The 17,660-nt window shown below is 22.3% G+C and overlaps 3 protein-coding genes across 3 annotated transcripts; 2 read left to right on the top strand and 1 right to left on the bottom strand.

Annotated features, from left to right (window-relative positions):
• The first annotated feature begins 2,316 nt into the window (after window positions 1-2,316).
• Window positions 2,317-9,632, top strand: LOC129616075 (sodium/nucleoside cotransporter 1). The gene is made up of 9 exons (XM_055531543.1): window positions 2,317-2,407; window positions 6,931-7,028; window positions 7,091-7,147; window positions 7,236-7,410; window positions 7,500-7,731; window positions 7,790-8,581; window positions 8,643-8,970; window positions 9,175-9,355; window positions 9,456-9,632. The coding sequence occupies exons 2-9, from the start codon at window positions 6,984-6,986 to the stop codon at window positions 9,497-9,499; spliced, it is 1,854 nt and encodes a 617-aa protein (XP_055387518.1). The 5' UTR covers window positions 2,317-2,407; window positions 6,931-6,983; the 3' UTR covers window positions 9,500-9,632.
• A 330-nt stretch (window positions 9,633-9,962) lies between these two features.
• On the bottom strand, window positions 9,963-12,754 carry LOC129616074 (augmin complex subunit dgt5). Its single transcript, XM_055531542.1, has 7 exons — window positions 12,552-12,754; window positions 12,354-12,486; window positions 12,162-12,300; window positions 11,852-12,100; window positions 10,830-11,790; window positions 10,571-10,758; window positions 9,963-10,508 (listed from the first exon to the last, which is right to left on the bottom strand). The coding sequence occupies exons 1-7, from the start codon at window positions 12,644-12,646 to the stop codon at window positions 10,249-10,251; spliced, it is 2,025 nt and encodes a 674-aa protein (XP_055387517.1). The 5' UTR covers window positions 12,647-12,754; the 3' UTR covers window positions 9,963-10,248.
• A 793-nt stretch (window positions 12,755-13,547) lies between these two features.
• Window positions 13,548-16,163, top strand: LOC129616114 (ceramide-1-phosphate transfer protein). The gene is made up of 4 exons (XM_055531585.1): window positions 13,548-13,793; window positions 13,853-13,915; window positions 14,488-14,702; window positions 14,809-16,163. The coding sequence occupies exons 1-4, from the start codon at window positions 13,744-13,746 to the stop codon at window positions 15,102-15,104; spliced, it is 624 nt and encodes a 207-aa protein (XP_055387560.1). The 5' UTR covers window positions 13,548-13,743; the 3' UTR covers window positions 15,105-16,163.
• Window positions 16,164-17,660: the final 1,497 nt, after the last annotated feature.

The raw sequence follows: 17,660 nt of genomic DNA, 5'->3' as shown, positions 1-17,660 counted from the left end.
ATATTATTGTTGTTATAGTGTTATGATAAAGGAATGAGATAAAAAAAAATCTCTCAATTAAAATTTTGAAATACACTCGAATGTATTCAGTCAGAAAATATTGATATTCTATTGAGAGTATTGTACACATGTTAATGCTATGCTATTATATGTAAATGAAGATCTCAACAAAAGTTAATAATGATAATCTCATTATTATTTTGTATATGAAAACAATATACGTAATTAAAATTAGTTGTGACTGACAATACTCAGGCAATTATGAATTTTACTAATACAACATCATAGTTGCGAATTAATAAGAATGTGCGTTGGTAGAGCGTCCGCCTAGAAAGCGGTAGGTCACTGGTTCGAGTCCAGTTCGAGGAGAAAAATTTTTTTAATGAATTTTCCTGCCTTTAACTCGTTCCTTTGATTACGTCATCCATCTGTTCTGCAGTTGCATGAAGAAATTTCCATTAAGATAACTCAGGCAATATTTTATAATTATTTTGCGAATTTTATAGTTTTTTTTTTTAACGAATTTTAAATTAGTCGATAATTATATACTAGAGTATACTAGAGTAATTACTAGATATTATATTTCGATCTAAATCAATATAATAAATATATACTGTGAGCTTATGAGCTTGTTAGATAAAAAAGCCGAATGTTATATATCATAAATTTATATTAGTAAGTTGTTTAATTTGCGAATTAATTCTGTTTTTTTCGTTTTATTAAATTTGGCAAAAAGAAGGTAAAATAAATCTTAATTTGTTTATTTTCTCTATGTCAAAAAATTATGCAATAAAAATTTTGTAACAAAATAAAAACAATAAAATTTTATTTGGAAAAAATAATATTTCTCATTTTATCCTTTTATCTTTTAATACTTTTATCATGGTATCTTAATTATCCTTCTCCTTAAATCCAAATGTAAAGATATTTTTTTGCCTCGGGCCCTACTCATAATTTGCCAAATCACATGTATAAAGAAAAAATTTAATTTAATTTTTGCTTAACTACAAATGGGAAAATTTAATTATTTTTACTTAAATTAAATTAATAATTAATTGTTAAGCATATTTTAATGCTTTTACAGTGATTCCCTATCGATAATTATATAATCGATAATTCATTTATTATTTATTTGAAATTTACAATGGCATACAAACAGTAAGGCCACAAGAACATTAAATATGTTATCGAATTCACATAAAAAAAAATATATGTTTTTCAACATAATTAATCACATAATCCATAATTTTGTTTTTAATATAAGGCGGTTAGATCAAAAAATAAATTTTATAAAATTTAAATATTGTACATTTAAAATATACATTCGTATACAATTTATATTGTTTACAAAATTAAATATTGTTTACAAAAATTTACATAACAGTTACACAACAATAGCTACCACGATAAAAGTACGATACTCTTTCTAATGTTTTAATATAGAATTAAGGGGATGTTTACATGGGCAATAATTTATGTATGTGTATGCTTAATTACGATGAAAATTAAGTATATAAAAAAATTATAATGTTACAGCAATAGAAAAATTGATATAAAATAGCACTGCGGAAATAGTTTCTCAGAATTAAAATAGCTCAAGCAATATATTTAGAGCATTTTTTAACAAATTGTTAGTTTTTGTAGGTTTGGTGATTTTCATCATACACGAAAAGCAAAAAAAAAATGTGATTTAAATCAAAAAATATCTAAAGAAAAATCCAGTTTGATATAAATTATAATGAGCAGTAATATGGATTATGACACTTTATAACTTTTAAGGCTCTTATATAATTTGAATGTATGTGCCATTTTTAATTTTTTTTTGCTTCTAAACATTATTTTTAAAATGATTTATAATCCTCTTCATAAAAATGACACTTGTTTGACATGTGTACTATAAATCATAATAATGATCATAATTAAATATAGAACAACAGAATTCAGATACATTCACATATAAATTTGAACATTAAAAAAATTAAAAACTCTTAAAAAACAAATTATATTCGATTTAATTAAGCAAAAAAATCTAATTCATTCAAATACATATGCATATATACACCATATATACATCCATATGTAAGTATAAGTACCTAAACTCATTTGTATATATCTCATATACCGAATGGCTCTCATAAATACGTTTATATCTTGATATATACTAAATACTATTAAAAATAGCTCTCATTCAAAAAATTACAAATTAAATAAAAACAAAAAGAAAAATACAAAAAAAAAAAACAGTTAATTTTTTTTTTTTTGTTAACAGGTATTTTACCTATTTTAGTTATCGATATTCATTGAAACGAAACAGATGTCAAAATTTCGGTATTCGAAAATATTCAAAACGTGTTTTTCATTATAATTTAAAAAAAATTTGTTTTTTTTTTTTTTCTCTGTTTGAAAAGTACGAATAATTAATTAATTTTTATACTGAAATTTTAATTTAAAAAATAATAATAAAAAATTTAAATTTTTTATAATTAAATAAAATTATTTATATATTCGCAATAATTTTAAAAAAACTCATTATAATTTTTTTGCATATTACAATTTTAAGGTCATTACATTTATAGGTCATTATCGTGTATATTTAAAATATAGATAATTTCTCTTTACTATCATGAAACATAGCACTAACATAGTATACTTCTTTTAATACTATATATCATTAGTCAGAATAACAACGTGGCCAGTATACTGTTACAACAGTTCTTAATCTAATGTAGTTTAAATTTGAATGGATTTTTATTGTTTCAAGTGCAATTATTTTCTTATAATTTTAAATTATTATTATTATTGTTATATTATCATTATAGTGTTATATTATGTAATCTATTAACATTGAAATTAACTATATATAATTATTTGTGTGTAATTATTTACTACTTATATTATGTTTATACATATTTAGTAGCTATAAATATATATGATAAATTTATATTTTAGTATAGTGAATAAAAAAACGGCCTTCCTTATTAAACACTTAAGATAATATTTGATATTTATATACTAAAAATATTTTTATGAATTATTTTCGTACTTCTTTATATATATATATATATACATAATATATATATATACTCATTAATATTTTCAAGAAAAATTCAAATAAAATTATATAAAAATGTAAAATATTTTTTTTAATATTATTTTTAATATTATTAAATATAAAAATATTTTGAAAAAATTATATAAATATTTAATGAATTTCAACAAATATTTTTTCTATATATTTAATTTTTGTATATATAATAAAAATATAATAGAAAAATATTTAATTTAAATAAAAGTAAATAAACAAATAAAGTTGTTATTATATAACAAAACAAAAATAATTTACAATATTAAATAAAGTACAAGAGAAAGTGAATTTTTTTAATAAAGTGAGGTTTTAAATGAATATTTGAATGAATTCTGTGCGAATTCAAAAATATAAATAAAAACAAATTATGTGAAAATTCCCTTTTTAAATAAAATAAATTTATAATTTTAAATATTTGTTTAATATTTGTTATAATAAATGTTGTATATTTCCTATAATTATAAAAATTATATTATAAAAAATAAAAACATTTTGTATTTGTATAACAGTAATTTTGCTATTTAGTTCGGTTTAAAGTTATTTATTTTGTTATAAGTATCACTTTATAAATTTATTAGCTATTTGCGTCAATTAGATCTTCAACTTTGGTTTACCTTTGATTTTTTATCAGCAAAGTTTTCTAATTAGCAAAATTTTTAATTCATAAAATTTATCGATTGTGTCAATTGTAATCAATAAAATATATTATTATTGTTAAATAAGTGGGTTTAATTGTTTTATTAAACATGATCATTGTATAACAATCAAACAAGTTCTAAAAAAAGTATAAATTTTCGAATTTATATCTTCTGTTATACTGATTATTTACATATTAATTAAAATTTGATATTTTATGTATATGCAGGTTTAAACCATTGATTAATTTTCAATATTTACAATTCTATTCTATTCTAAGTTAATAAAATACTGCGGTAACTAGAAAGTAATAAATGTTATATTCGCTTGAAAATATAACAGTTTGGTGTACTCTTACTATTATATACCATATCTGCAATTGGAAATTGCAATATTACTGCAAAACAATTAATACTATAGTATTGTCATACTCAATTCAGATATTACAACCCAGATACTGAATATATTGTGTATAACAATATCATATTGTTGGAATTTTGAAGCCATGGATGGCGTACACCCTGTAAATTACATTATTATGCTTACATTAATTAACTATTTACAATAAAATAAAATTTAAGAAAAAAATTTTTCAAATTAATTTAAAAAAATTAAAAAAAAAAAAAATATAAAATTTTATTAAAATTGCCAAACATTACGTCCAATAAAGAATTTACCCATCAAAACACTTCATTTACAAAAAAAATATATTGCATGTGTATATAATTTTTGCGATATATTTTTTAACAATGTGAATTTAAAAAAAATTCTTCTATTTTTTTTCGTAATTTTATACCCATTTTTCATTATCTAATTTTTTTTATAAGAACGTATTTAAAAGAAAAAAAAAACATTTGAAATACAAAAGCTCTCTGTGACCCAGTTTTATCTATATTTTAAAATCTAATTCTTAATTTATAAAGTACTCTAATAAAATTTTACATATTCCCATAAAGCCTATTTATTTTATTTTATTTTTTTCTTTTTAAAAAGAAAGATAATTTATTATTATTTTGTTTATTTAATTTAATATAAATTTGTTTTCTTTTCTATGAAATATTGTAGTTTAATTTAAACACTTATACATACACATATATTATATTGCAATATAAAAGTGTTATACAAGCATATACAAGTATAAGAAAATAAATATATTTTAAATTTTTACGATATAATACGAGATATCATTGAATTTAAATTGCTTTAATCTTTATGAATCATAAAAAAAAAATCCGATTAAATTATACTTAAGATTATTTTGATAACTAAGTTCATAAGCGTATGTAAATGTATATAAAATTGAGTATAACTTTTAAACACTATACATATAAATTCTTATTAATTTTTGATTAAATTACAAAATAATCATAAAAAATAACCCCCATTAAATTTATACTAATCACATACTAATATAAAATTAACAAATATACACAATTTAATTTGGGAATTTACAATTTTTTTTTTTTTCATTTGAAAATTCTTTTATTTTAAGTCATAGAATACAAGCTGTTCACTGAAACATATGTACTTACGTATATACTCGTGATTATAACGATATATATCAGTTTATATTAAATTTATAAAATGTCCACTGCTATAAATAACGTAAAACAGAATTGTTAAAACGTGTGTTCTTCTAAGAATCATCATTTCCATTCCGATATTATACGTCTTTGGTATTTTGAAGAATTTACCAGTGGTTGATAAATTCCACTATGAAGTATGACAATGTACATATTTCGAATTTTACCTCTTGCCGCTTGTGAGGCAAAGCTGACGAAATGAAAAAATGCTGATCGGGGCTAATTCGATTTTTAATTTTGATTTGTTATTTAGTAATTGTAATATCAAATCGTTTTAACGTTTCTGTTATACTTGAATATACTGGTACTTTATTAAGTATAATTTAACTAAATTATTTGTTTTATTAGCTTTTTCTTTCCAAATATCATAATTAACAAAGTATTGATACCGCCTTTGGAAAAAATTAGAAATTAGGTACAATATTTACATTAATTAACAATCGTATATAACAGTATAAATGTTTTATATTGCTTAATTTATTATATTTTAATAGATTAGAAAATTTTGAGAAAATTTGAGAATGAAACAAAAATCTACAGCGGGACATCTGTATCATACACCAATTTTATATATAACAAAAATGCATTTTACCAAGGTCGTAAATAATTTAATAATATTATCCAAACATACTTCAATTGATTTTATGATACACTTTTAATTTACTTGTAATTAATTAGAATTTCATTTGTTAAACTAATATTTTGATATATATTAATTTTTTTATCACAAATATTAAAATATTAATATAGATAATAAAATTTAATATTTATAGGTAAATCCTAATTGCATTTACAGTAATATATTAGATAATATTAAAAATTGTTATCATACAAAATTATATTTACAATATTATGTACCCATAAATAAAGAGGCAAACAATAACAAGCCCGTTCAAATTAAAACTGAACAACATTCAATACTTGTATATTATGTATGTATGTATGTATGTTGTATAATTTATTAACTAACTAAAAAATATTATAAAAATATAGAAAATTTATATTCTAACCGTTATACATTAACTACATAACAGTAAATACAAATTAGAGAAATTAATAATTTAAAATGCAAACAATGAAACGAGGGTTTTCTTTACTCTATGTAAAATAATTGTTCTATGTAAACTGAAATAGTTGAAAATTTTGAATTAGTTTAGTAAATTATAACAACGGTACCTACCGCAGCTGACAAAAATACAGAAGGTAGAAAATAGAAGACAGAATGATTTTTTGTAATTGCAAGGTTCCTACACAAACAAATGCTAAAAAGTAGTCTATTTTAATTTATAGAATATTAGATTTTACAACACTGTTATAATTTATTATAACAGTTTAGTTTTAATATATTAAACTAATTCAGTAATTTATTGCACTTTAAACCTATCTTAGCTACTAGTACAGTATAAAAAGAACAATTGACATTTTTTATAAATTTTCTCCTCAATATTTTAATTTTTATGTATTCATAAAGTTTAGGGCTACTCCTTTTAAAATGTTATAATTTAAGAATACTTTTTGAAATTAAAATTAGAAATGGTGATTAAGTAGGTGTACTTTAATTAATACATAAATTGACTAATTAGATATAATTATAATTATCATTATAATTTTCCAACTATTTTTCAGAAATCCTCTAGAGAACAGAACTAAAATTATAGATAAATTTAAAAAAAAAAAATATGAATGGAAAAGATAATATTGGATACAGTAATGATGAAAATGATGTGAGTTTAATTATCCTATTCAAAAATAAAATTAATTTCATATTATTTATTTTATTCCATAGATCCCACTTAAAAGAAGACAAAATGATGACAATTTTAGTACATTAACAATAGGACCGGTAAGCTTTTGCATAATGAACTTCAATTTTTTTTTATAATTCATACCTACGACAAAATACAACAATTTAATTTTTAAATTAATTGAAGGATTCAAGAAATGAAGAAAATTCAAATGATAACAATGAAGATAATGATGAACCAAGTGCTTTAATGAAATTTTATGAAAAGAATAAGAAAATAATCAAATTTATTTTAATTGTTTTAACACATATAATAGTAGGAAGTTATTTTGCATACGCTACATATTTTTTCGTAGATTCAGGTATCAAAAAAAAATCCTAGAAAATATCAAATTTTTTTTTTATTATAATATTGAAGATTTTATTATAATTTTTGAGATTATAATTTTAGAAAACAAACATCGTACGTGGGAAATATATCCAGATCCAAATAATACAAATATTACTGATGGCAGGTGTCATGGTAGCTGTGGTTTTCAATTCTGTGATGGTTACGGGATGCTTTTAATTGTTACATGCATTGTATACATTTGTTTAATTTATTATTATATAATAAAACCAGTCACTGAAAAACCTATTGGACGTTTATATGATAATACAATTAAAAAAATATTAATCAAAAGGTAAATTATAAATCAATTTTTGAAAATTTTAAAAATAAATTTTTATCTAAATTTTTAGAGTAACTAAAACATTGACTGTTGCCAAAATTTTTGGAATAATTTTAGCAATTTTAGTAATTATTGGAATTGCAATTTATTTATTTATTGAAACAAAAGATGATCCCAAAAGATTAGTTTCATTGGCAGGCCCATTCGTATTTATATCACTTGGATATATATTTTCAGCTGATCGACAAGCTATTAAATGGCGACCAGTTTTAGTTGGTATCACTGGTCAATTTATTTTAGGTGTAATATGTATTAGATGGGATGTTGGTCGTAAAATATTTCAATGTTTAGGAGATAAAGTTGTAACATTTTTAAATTATTCAAGACCTGGAAGTATATTCGTTTATGGTGCTAAATTAGTTGAATGGAATACATTCTATTTTGCACTATTATCAGTTATATTCTTCTTCAGTTTTTTTATATCAATTTTATATTATTTGGGAGCTATGCAATTTGTTGTACAAAAAATTGGATGGATGATTTCTTCGTTGCTTGGTACAACTGCATGTGAAAGTTTAAATGCTGGTGCAAATATATTTTTAGGAATGAGTGAAAGTCCTTTATTAATACGACCTTATCTTAATTTATTAACACATTCTGAAATACATGCTGTAATGGCTTCAGGATTTGCAACTGTATCTGGAACAGTTTTAGCAGCATACGTATCATATGGAGCTTCAGCAGCATTATTAATTACATCAAGTGTTATGGCAGCCCCAGCAGCTTTAGGTATGGCTAAATTATATTATCCAGAAAATGAAAAAACTAAAACTGGTTCAAATCAAATACAAATGGAAAAATCGTAAGAAAAATTTCATTTAATTATTTTTTACTTTTTATACGAATTTTACCTTTTTTAATAGAGGAGATTCCTCAATTTTAGATGCAGCATCTAATGGGGCCTCAAATGCTATTCCAATTGTTTTAGGAATTGCAGCAAATATTATAGCTTTTATTGCTTTTATTGCTTTTCTGAATGGCATTATAAATTGGCTTGGATACCTAGTTGGTTTAGATAACATCGATTTTGAATGGGTAATGTCAAAAGTATTTATGCCAATCAGTTGGATAATTGGTATTGAATGGAGTGAATGTGAGAAAGTTGGAAGAGTAATTGCTGCAAAAACTGTTGTAAATGAGTTTGTTGCTTATGAGAAGCTTGGTGCATTAATAAAGGCTAATAAAATAAGTGTAAGTATATAATCTTTAATTTAAATTTACAGTCCGATCTTATTGTTACAATACAATAAAAATTAAATTTAATGTTACAGATTTTTGTAAATTAAATTACAAAAATTGTCACATGGATTACAACCTGTAGTTTGCAAACTAAAATACATAATTTGTAAAATTTTAAAAAATTACGTATTACAATTTTTATTTTTATATTAACAGCCGAGAGCAGCAGGCATTACAACTTTTGCAATTTGCGGTTTTGCAAATCCTAGTTCGTTAGGTATAATGATGGGTGCATTAGGAACAATGGCCCCAGGAAGGAAAAAACATATAACAAAAGTAGCAATGAGGTCATTTATAGTAGGCTGTTTCGTTTGCTTTACATCAGCTAGTTTTGCGGGTAAAGTTATTTTAATTATTTTCTAATTTTGAATTTGCTAAGAAAAAATTTTATGGAGAAATTTTATATTTAAGACATTCAAATAAAACACCTTTTTCAGGTCTAATGATGTCTGATGAATTTTTGGCCGAACAGCAACGCTAAAAATATAAAAGTATTGGTTCCTTTATTGAACAATTATACTTTTAGCTTTAAAAAATAAAATAAGGAAAACTAAAAGTATAATTGAGAAAACTAAAAGTAAATATATGTATATAGAAATGACTGAAGTATGAAAAACTTTAATTTTGTGATATTACAAATTTATAATTTTTAACACGCTAATTTTTAACGCTACAAATTTTTGTATGAATGAAAAATATGTTTAATGTTAGTAAATTTTGTACATTTTTACTTTTAAGATAAAATAATTTTTAATGTATAAAAACAAAATAAATTAAAATGTTTTTTCAAGAACAATTTAAAAGTTGAATTTATTACAAACTAAATGCGCTGTTTAATGGTGCTGCACAATAAGATACTAAAAAAAATTCAAATTAATTATTTTTGAGATTTAAAATATTTATTTGTAAAAGTTACATTTTCAAAAATTTGTTCTAAACTGCTTTGTGTTCTTGCAAAGCTAAACATTCTAGAATGGACTTTGAAAATTTTATTTTGCAATTTTTTCAAATATTTTGTGGGACAAACAAACGCAATGTAAATCTAGTCCATATTTTATAGACGTGTACAAATAATAAATTATTTAAAAAATATATTTTTCAAAGCTATTACAAATCCAAAATACAATTTTTTTTTTAATCCTAAGCTTAAACGGAATTACTATCATAACTTTCGAAATAACTCTTTTCTTAACTTACCGCAAATAAAAATAGTTACACATTCAAAAACATTTAATGACTATTTTTCGAAGAGCTGATCATTCTATAGTACATGTTGTATTCAGCATCATAATCTGCATAGGTTTGATTGTTCACTAATTTAGAAGCTGGGATAAATTGTTTTAAGGGATTTTCTTTTAGAAAATCATAATATCTCTTTGATTTTGCCAATAATCTTTCAGAGTTAATGCCAATTTCCTTAATTTCATCTATCAGTTGCATAACTTCCTCATTTTGTTCTTTTAATTTGCTCTTTATATTTTCTTCATTAACTAAATGTTATAAAATATTTGAATTGCAATTTTGATAAAAACACTCTTGTAAATATACTTACTCTCCGGTAAATTAAAATCCATTTGAATATCAGTATCAACAGATTGCAATTTATCATACCATTCAAGCTTTTCTTTAAATTTTAATAAAACAGTTTCTGGTCTTAATAAAAACATTGAGCAATGTTGCAATAAAGATGTGGGATCTGGTAACTCATTTAATAGCGAGTCCTTCAATATAGTAAATTGACTGTAAAAATTAAATGATTCATTATTTTTTTTTTTTTGCAATAATTTTTTTCAAATATCAAAAATATTTACCATTCTTTTGGAACAGTTTTAAATTTTTTTATAGGTATATCCTTAAACAAAACTAATTCGTTGGTATATTGGGGAAGGGTTGTTAAGCCGTGATTCTGATTAATCATCATTGAAGTATTTCCTCTAAATGTCGTATTAAATCCAACAAAGGTCGAATTAGTAACGTCCATATCTAATTTTGTGCTACATAAACCAGGGCCTGGGGGTGTCAGCTTTAACCTATCAGTTGACATTGTTATATTCAGAGTAGAATTTTCTCCCGATAAATTCATTTTTACTTTATTTGCTATCTGATTGCGATTTGATTGAATATCAGTAATCAAATGTTGTAACAAAATTTTTGAATATTGTATTTTATCTTTAACTTCATTCAATTGTCCCACATTATTTTGCGTACGCTTCACATTTGCTTCAATTTCTGCATACATTTGTTTTAAGGATCCAAGAAGTAGTTCATGATCTTCCAAAGCTCTATTATTTTCTTCAACTAATTTTTTGCAACGTTCAATTTCACTTATTAAAAAATTTTTTTGCCCTTTATTATAACTATATGTGTTATATTGTACAAGATAATCTGACAAAACTTCATCTTCATCATCTAAATCTTCTGCACCAAAAGCACTTATTTTAAATTTAATTTCATTACAAAATTTATCATAATTTGAGGTGAACTTATCATTCCAATGGTTTTCTTCTCTTTTAATTGATAGAAAATTTCCAACTAAATTCAAAACAGAAGATTTTGCTTTTATTATCTGTAAATCAAAATCACTAATATCATCACAGTCTTTAAATTTTTCATTATCTTTATTATTAGTAATATTATTTAAATCTTTTATTTTTTGTAGTTCTTCTTCTTTCATTCGCATTAATACATTCCACAATGACGAATTTGGAATTTTTAAAAATATATTTCTTAATTTTGACCACAATTTCTCCTTAGCTTCCTCAATGTAATGAGCTATAGACAGGACTTTAATATTTAAAAAAAAAAAATTACAGAAACATCTTTATTTACTTACAATCTGAGCTTGTTAAACATATATTATAAAATTCATCAAGTTGATTTAAGGCTTCTGTGATTGCTTTTAAAGCATTTTCTTCATTCATATTAAGTGATGTTAACTTGGCTGGAATCAATTTCATTATTTTTTCTTTTAATTTTTCTTCTGCAGCAATTTTTTCATCCAAATCTTCAGATTTTAATTCCAGAATATTACATCTTACCTCTAAATCTTTTAGAGTAGATGTTAACTTCTCCTTTTGTATAACTTAAAAGCAATTAATATTAGTTTAAAATAAATACAAAACAATTATGTTTCATAAAATTACTTTTAGATTTCAATAAATCCATATTACACTTTTCTTGTGCTTCTTTTATTTTTTGTTCAACAGAATGTTTTTCGCTCTCTAAATCTTGAATTTCGCAGTATCTTTGATACTCTCTTGGACCAAAACCACGTTCATATTTCTAGAACTTTTATTTCAAAATTCAAAATTCAAAGGACTATTTAGCCATCTTACCTCTAATGTTTTACCAGAAACTTTTTTCATTCTGGATAATAAAATATTCTTCCGAATTTCTTCGACTTCATCCTTTGGACGAACTCTTTCCATAATGTTAAATAGCAAAGAGCTTTGACGTGATCGAAATAATCTACAATAATTACAAGAAAAAATTATACTCAAAGTGTAATTATTTAAATATAAATAAATATTTACGATTTTAATGCTTCATCTGTAGGTACGCAATTAATTGGGCATCCCATTTTACTGGCCCACATTTTAAATGTACTAATATCAGTCTCAATTGGCATTGTAACATCAAAAGATTTATTATGGGTTTTATTAATATATGTTTTAATCGCTACTGTACAGATTTTTTTCGGTTTTTTAAGCTAACTTAGTTTTTTTTGTTTTGGTAACTTTTTGAAAATCAAAGTACTAAACGAAAACGAATTTTTAATCTAACTTGAATTCAAAATTGGAAATGTCATATGAGTATTGGATCATAATTTCGATCAAACGTTGATCAGGGTTGTGCAAAATTAATAAATATCAAAGTTCGAAAAATTATGAATTTCTATTCTATTTGTACTAACTGGAAAAGTTTCAATTAATATTAGAAGTAGAATTTTATATTAGTACGCTTCTCCTGTTAGAATTTTATATTTTCACACTGAGAATGCATGATTTTTTTTGTCATTATTGTCCTTTCTAGCAGAAATTGTCGGTTGAGTGCCGACACAGAAATGGCGAGCATGAAATTATCCAATTCTGGAAAAATTTTAATTGGAAATTTTTAAACAAAGCAGACAATATAATTATAATTTTTCACCTTTCAAACAAGAGCAAATATAATATGCATATATGTATATTTATTTGAACAATCTCCACTGTGCAAAAATAAAAAAAAGACAAAACTTAATTAAATTGCTTAATTTTAGTTAATTTGACGTATTGAATTAAACAATATACGAGTATATACAAAAAAATCCTAAAATATAACTACTAATGCAATGGAGATGTTACCTTATACAAAAGTACTAAACTAGAATAAAAACTTAATACATTTTAATTACAAAAAAGAAATTTGTAGCGCTTCCAGCAATTAAAAGAAATTAAATTTTGTATATATGAAATTCTTCATTTAAATTGTCAATGTCAAACTGATGTATACAAATGTAGTAGTGTTTTTTATATTCGATGGTAGTTAAAATGAGCTTTAATATTATTATTTTTTAATAAAATAGAATTATTGCTTCGTACGAAAAACTTTCCTCATTCAGCTGACGACTTCAAAAGAAAATAAACATCTGTTTATAATTCTAATTAAATTTTTAACAAAAAAAATTTTCTTTTTTTGTTTAGAATAAAAATTTCAAAAATCAATTTCTTTAGAAAAAATTAGAAAATGTCTGAAAATTTTGATGTAGAAAAAGTTTCAGATGCTCTAGAACAAAGGTAAATAAAAAAAATGATGAACTATTTGTGCAAAAATTGTTAAAATTTTTGTTTTTCAGTCTCAAGGACGATGATGATGTGTATTTGGATAATTATTTAGAAGCTTATAAGGAATACAATAAGTAAGTTCAATCAAAAATTCAATTGAACACGCAAAAATTTATGTGATTTACATATTTTTTGTATATATGAACATACATGTATATAATTTTTAAAACATGCAAAAATAAATGATTCTGTAGAATTCTGCGATTAAAGATAAGATAAATAGAACACTTTTTCGTGTTTTTTGTTTTGCAAAAACAATGAACGTTTCCTTTTGCAATAACATTTTTTGAATGTGCAAATTATACGAACGCTTTTGTGTAAAATTTATTAACACATGTAAATAAGCGCAATAATTTTACTTTTTTAACTATTCTATAATAGTTATGCATTAAATAAGAATACAAAATAAAGTTAGGTGTCATAAGTAAATAGGAAAATGTTTTTCTAATTCAAAATAATTATATTGTCCAAATGTTGGAAATTATTTACCTATGAATGAATTTTAAAAATTGTATTTTAAATGATAATAACATTGCTTATTATTTCATTTTTCACATGATTCCCTGATTATGATTTATAGTAGTAGATAAGATAGATATTTTTTGTTTTTAATATTATGTTAATAAGAAATCTTTTGGTTTTTTAGATTTTTCCAAAGTCTTGGATCAGTTTTTAATTTCGTTAGTTCTGATGTTATTACTAAAATTGCTGTATTGGAAGATTTTCGTTATAATGATGACAATAGTGAATTATTTGCTTCCATTAAATTAATGTTAGATTATGAAAAGTCTAATGAGATGTTTAAAAATAGTCGTTATGTTTCAGGAAGCAGAACATTATTAAGATTACATCGTGGCCTTGGTAATTTAACACAATATAAATCTTAAAAATTATTTGATAAAAAAAATATATATAATATTTAAATATAAAATTTTATATAAAAACTGATAAGAGTAAATATTTTTAGAGTTCATTTTGGAGTTTTTAATGCAATTATCAAAACTTTCCCCGAGTGATAAAACATCAGCTGTATGTCAAGCAGCATATAATGATACATTAGCAAAACATCATCCTTGGGTAATAAGAAAAGCTGCAGTTTTAGCAATGTATACATTACCAGTTCAACAAGATCTACTCAATAAAGTTTGTACTGATGTTGAAAAATCAATTACAAATTTACCAAAAATGTTACGTTTAACAAAAGTTGTCTATGATCGAACACATAATTTATATACCCAATTTGATTTACACGGTTTGCCTTAAAAAAATGATAAAAAGAAAATTCGTTCTTCAATAAAAATTTTATTACTTAATATACTTAAATTATCCTTTAAAAGTTTTTACCTTAAAAGCAGCTATGTAATTCGTTTTTTCCTATAAACAACACCTAAGAAAATATATAAAAAATTATGGTACAAAGGTATTTGTGCACATTCCATATTTTTTTTTTTTTTATTTTGTATTTAATTATATAGGTATTTATTAAAAGTATTAAAAATGCTTAATAATGCTTTAAAAGCACTTTCTGTTTTATTTATTACTTAATTTTTTTTTTTTTTGATATAGTTTTTAAGCTTATTGTACAAAAAGTATCAGTTTGAAAATTGTGAAAAATGTTCCAAGTAATAAATTATAATAATATAAGATTTAAAAATTAATAAATATTTTTTGTTATATCAAAGATTTACTATAATTAAGATAAATTACTTTTGAATTTTTACAATAATTTTCTTTTTATCTAATATCTATTTATAAATTTTAATTATTTTTAACAAATAAGCTGTTTTAAGGTACACAGGTTGTTTTAACCGAACAGTTGTTAGATAAAGTATATACATTAGAAAAATAAAAATTCTTAAGTACCTACCTTAATAATCAAAATTAATTAAAAGTTTGGGTCCCAAAAGGAAAAAAAATTTAGAAAATAATAATGTGATTAAAAATGTAGCCCATAAGTAAAACAATAAATACATTTAAAAATTCATATCCAATAAAATAGAAATACGATTAATAAATTTAAACTTGAATAATATTTTCTATTTGGCACTCAAATTCTTCAACATTTTTAATTAATTTTTAATTTAATTTTATTTTTAATTTATGAAGAAAGCATTAATTTTTTCAAAACGATTTCAATATTTACACAAAATATATTCAAGAAATATCAAAATTTTTAATAAAGAGTGAACAATTAAATTTTTTATTTTTTATTTGCAAACACCGCTTTCAATTAATTCGGTATATGAAAATATTGACTAATTAAAATAATTTTTATCAAAATTTAAAATTATCTATTTTTTTATTCAGATTTTTTTTAAAATTTACCATTTTACACTTTCAAAAATTAATTAAAATTAATCAAATAATTTTAAAATAAGTTGTAAACATTTTTTTTTATATAATTTTTGTAACTATTTAGAAAGCTACATATTATTATAAATTAAAAAGAAAATATGTGAAAAATTTAAATATATAATCCATGATCATATATCCAAATTAGATAATATAATTCTAAATATTTGTATATTGTATTAATAATTGTAAAAAACATAAAATAAATTTTTGCATTTTTATGAAAATAAATTTTGATAAAAGACAAATTTTCAATTTAACTAAATATTCTTCTTTTATTTCATAATAATTTTTTTTATTTAATTATAATAAAAAAATTTTAAATTGTATTAACTATAAATACTTAAATTAGTCAAATGAATCAATGGTTGTACTTAGTTTATATCGATACTATATATAAAACTTGACATAACAAAAACTATGACCTAGGTCATTATAAGCTTATTAAAATGTGTTCCAGCTATACCAAATGCTTTTTGGAAATGAACGACTTTTTCAACAAACTTACATGTGTATATATGAATTGACATTAAAAAAGTATTGAATAGTTACACGATCTGGAAAGTTATATGACTCTTGTTAAATGAGATGCTAAAAATTTATTCCATGATAATATCTAGTAAATGATCTTAAAGAATTCTTCCAAATCTTCCTAATTTTTTACTTTAACAAAAAAAAAATTATTTCACGAAAGAGAAATAACTCGATTTTAACTAAATTTTTTCGACAATCTTAATAATCAAATAATTTATATCAAATTCATCCTCATTAGGTCCATATTTTATGGAAAAAGAAAGTTGTAAACAATAAATTTGTATTACAAATTTATTTACCTTCAAGCTTATACTGCTTTCTGATAATATTGGTAGCCACTAAATTTTTATATTGATTTATATTTTAATTATTTATTTATTTACATCTCTCGTTTCAATGACAATGATAATTTTATCATATTTATAATGAAGTTTTTATTAAACAGGTGTCAAAAGAATTTTAGTCACATTGAAAATTGAAGGTGTTATCGGGTATTGTTAACATGATGATGATTAACATTTGAAATTTATTATTGTTAGATATTATATTTTTGTAAAAAGAATATATTTAATAATAAAATATTTTTATTATCTTTATTAATTATTAAATATTTTTATATTAAAATTATAATGAATTAATGTTTCCTACATACCTATTTAGATATAAATTTAATTATTAAGATCGGATCCTCCTACTACACCGAGTACTTTTACTTTTTAAATTTCTATAACTTGTTAACAAAATGCATTAGCAGAGTTCATTAGAAGAGTTTTGATTCTTGATGCGGCAAAATTTTTTATCCGATATGCAATAAGATATCTTTTTTTTTTAAATTAATAAATCCATAAAGAAAAAAGTGCAGTGCACCTTAAATTAATATCAAAATCATCATCTAATTTTCTTTTATTATGGCCATATAATCTATTTATAAAT

This window comes from Condylostylus longicornis, unplaced genomic scaffold, assembly GCF_029603195.1.
Source record: "Condylostylus longicornis isolate FDR11 unplaced genomic scaffold, ASM2960319v2 ptg000162l, whole genome shotgun sequence".
NCBI classification, from domain to species: domain Eukaryota; kingdom Metazoa; phylum Arthropoda; class Insecta; order Diptera; family Dolichopodidae; genus Condylostylus; species Condylostylus longicornis.
This window is presented reverse-complemented; position numbering and strand designations above follow the sequence as displayed.

Bases quoted from the DNA above. Each gene is read 5' to 3' on its own strand.
- LOC129616074 (XM_055531542.1), bottom strand. From the start codon at position 12,646: ATGCCAATTGAGACTGATATTAGTACATTTAAAATGTGGGCCAGTAAA. The intron at 12,101-12,161 runs GTAATTTTATGA...ATTGCTTTTAAG, and splicing joins GGATTTATTGAAATCTAAAA to TTATACAAAAGGAGAAGTTA. The intron at 10,509-10,570 runs GTAAGTATATTT...TATAACATTTAG, and splicing joins GGATTTTAATTTACCGGAGA to TTAATGAAGAAAATATAAAG.
- LOC129616075 (XM_055531543.1), top strand. From the start codon at position 6,984: ATGAATGGAAAAGATAATATTGGATACAGTAATGATGAAAATGAT. The intron at 7,148-7,235 runs GTAAGCTTTTGC...AATTAATTGAAG, and splicing joins GTACATTAACAATAGGACCG to GATTCAAGAAATGAAGAAAA. The intron at 7,732-7,789 runs GTAAATTATAAA...CTAAATTTTTAG, and splicing joins AAAAAAATATTAATCAAAAG to AGTAACTAAAACATTGACTG.
- LOC129616114 (XM_055531585.1), top strand. From the start codon at position 13,744: ATGTCTGAAAATTTTGATGTAGAAAAAGTTTCAGATGCTCTAGAACAA. The intron at 13,794-13,852 runs GTAAATAAAAAA...TTTGTTTTTCAG, and splicing joins TCAGATGCTCTAGAACAAAG to TCTCAAGGACGATGATGATG. The intron at 14,703-14,808 runs GTAATTTAACAC...AAATATTTTTAG, and splicing joins AAGATTACATCGTGGCCTTG to AGTTCATTTTGGAGTTTTTA.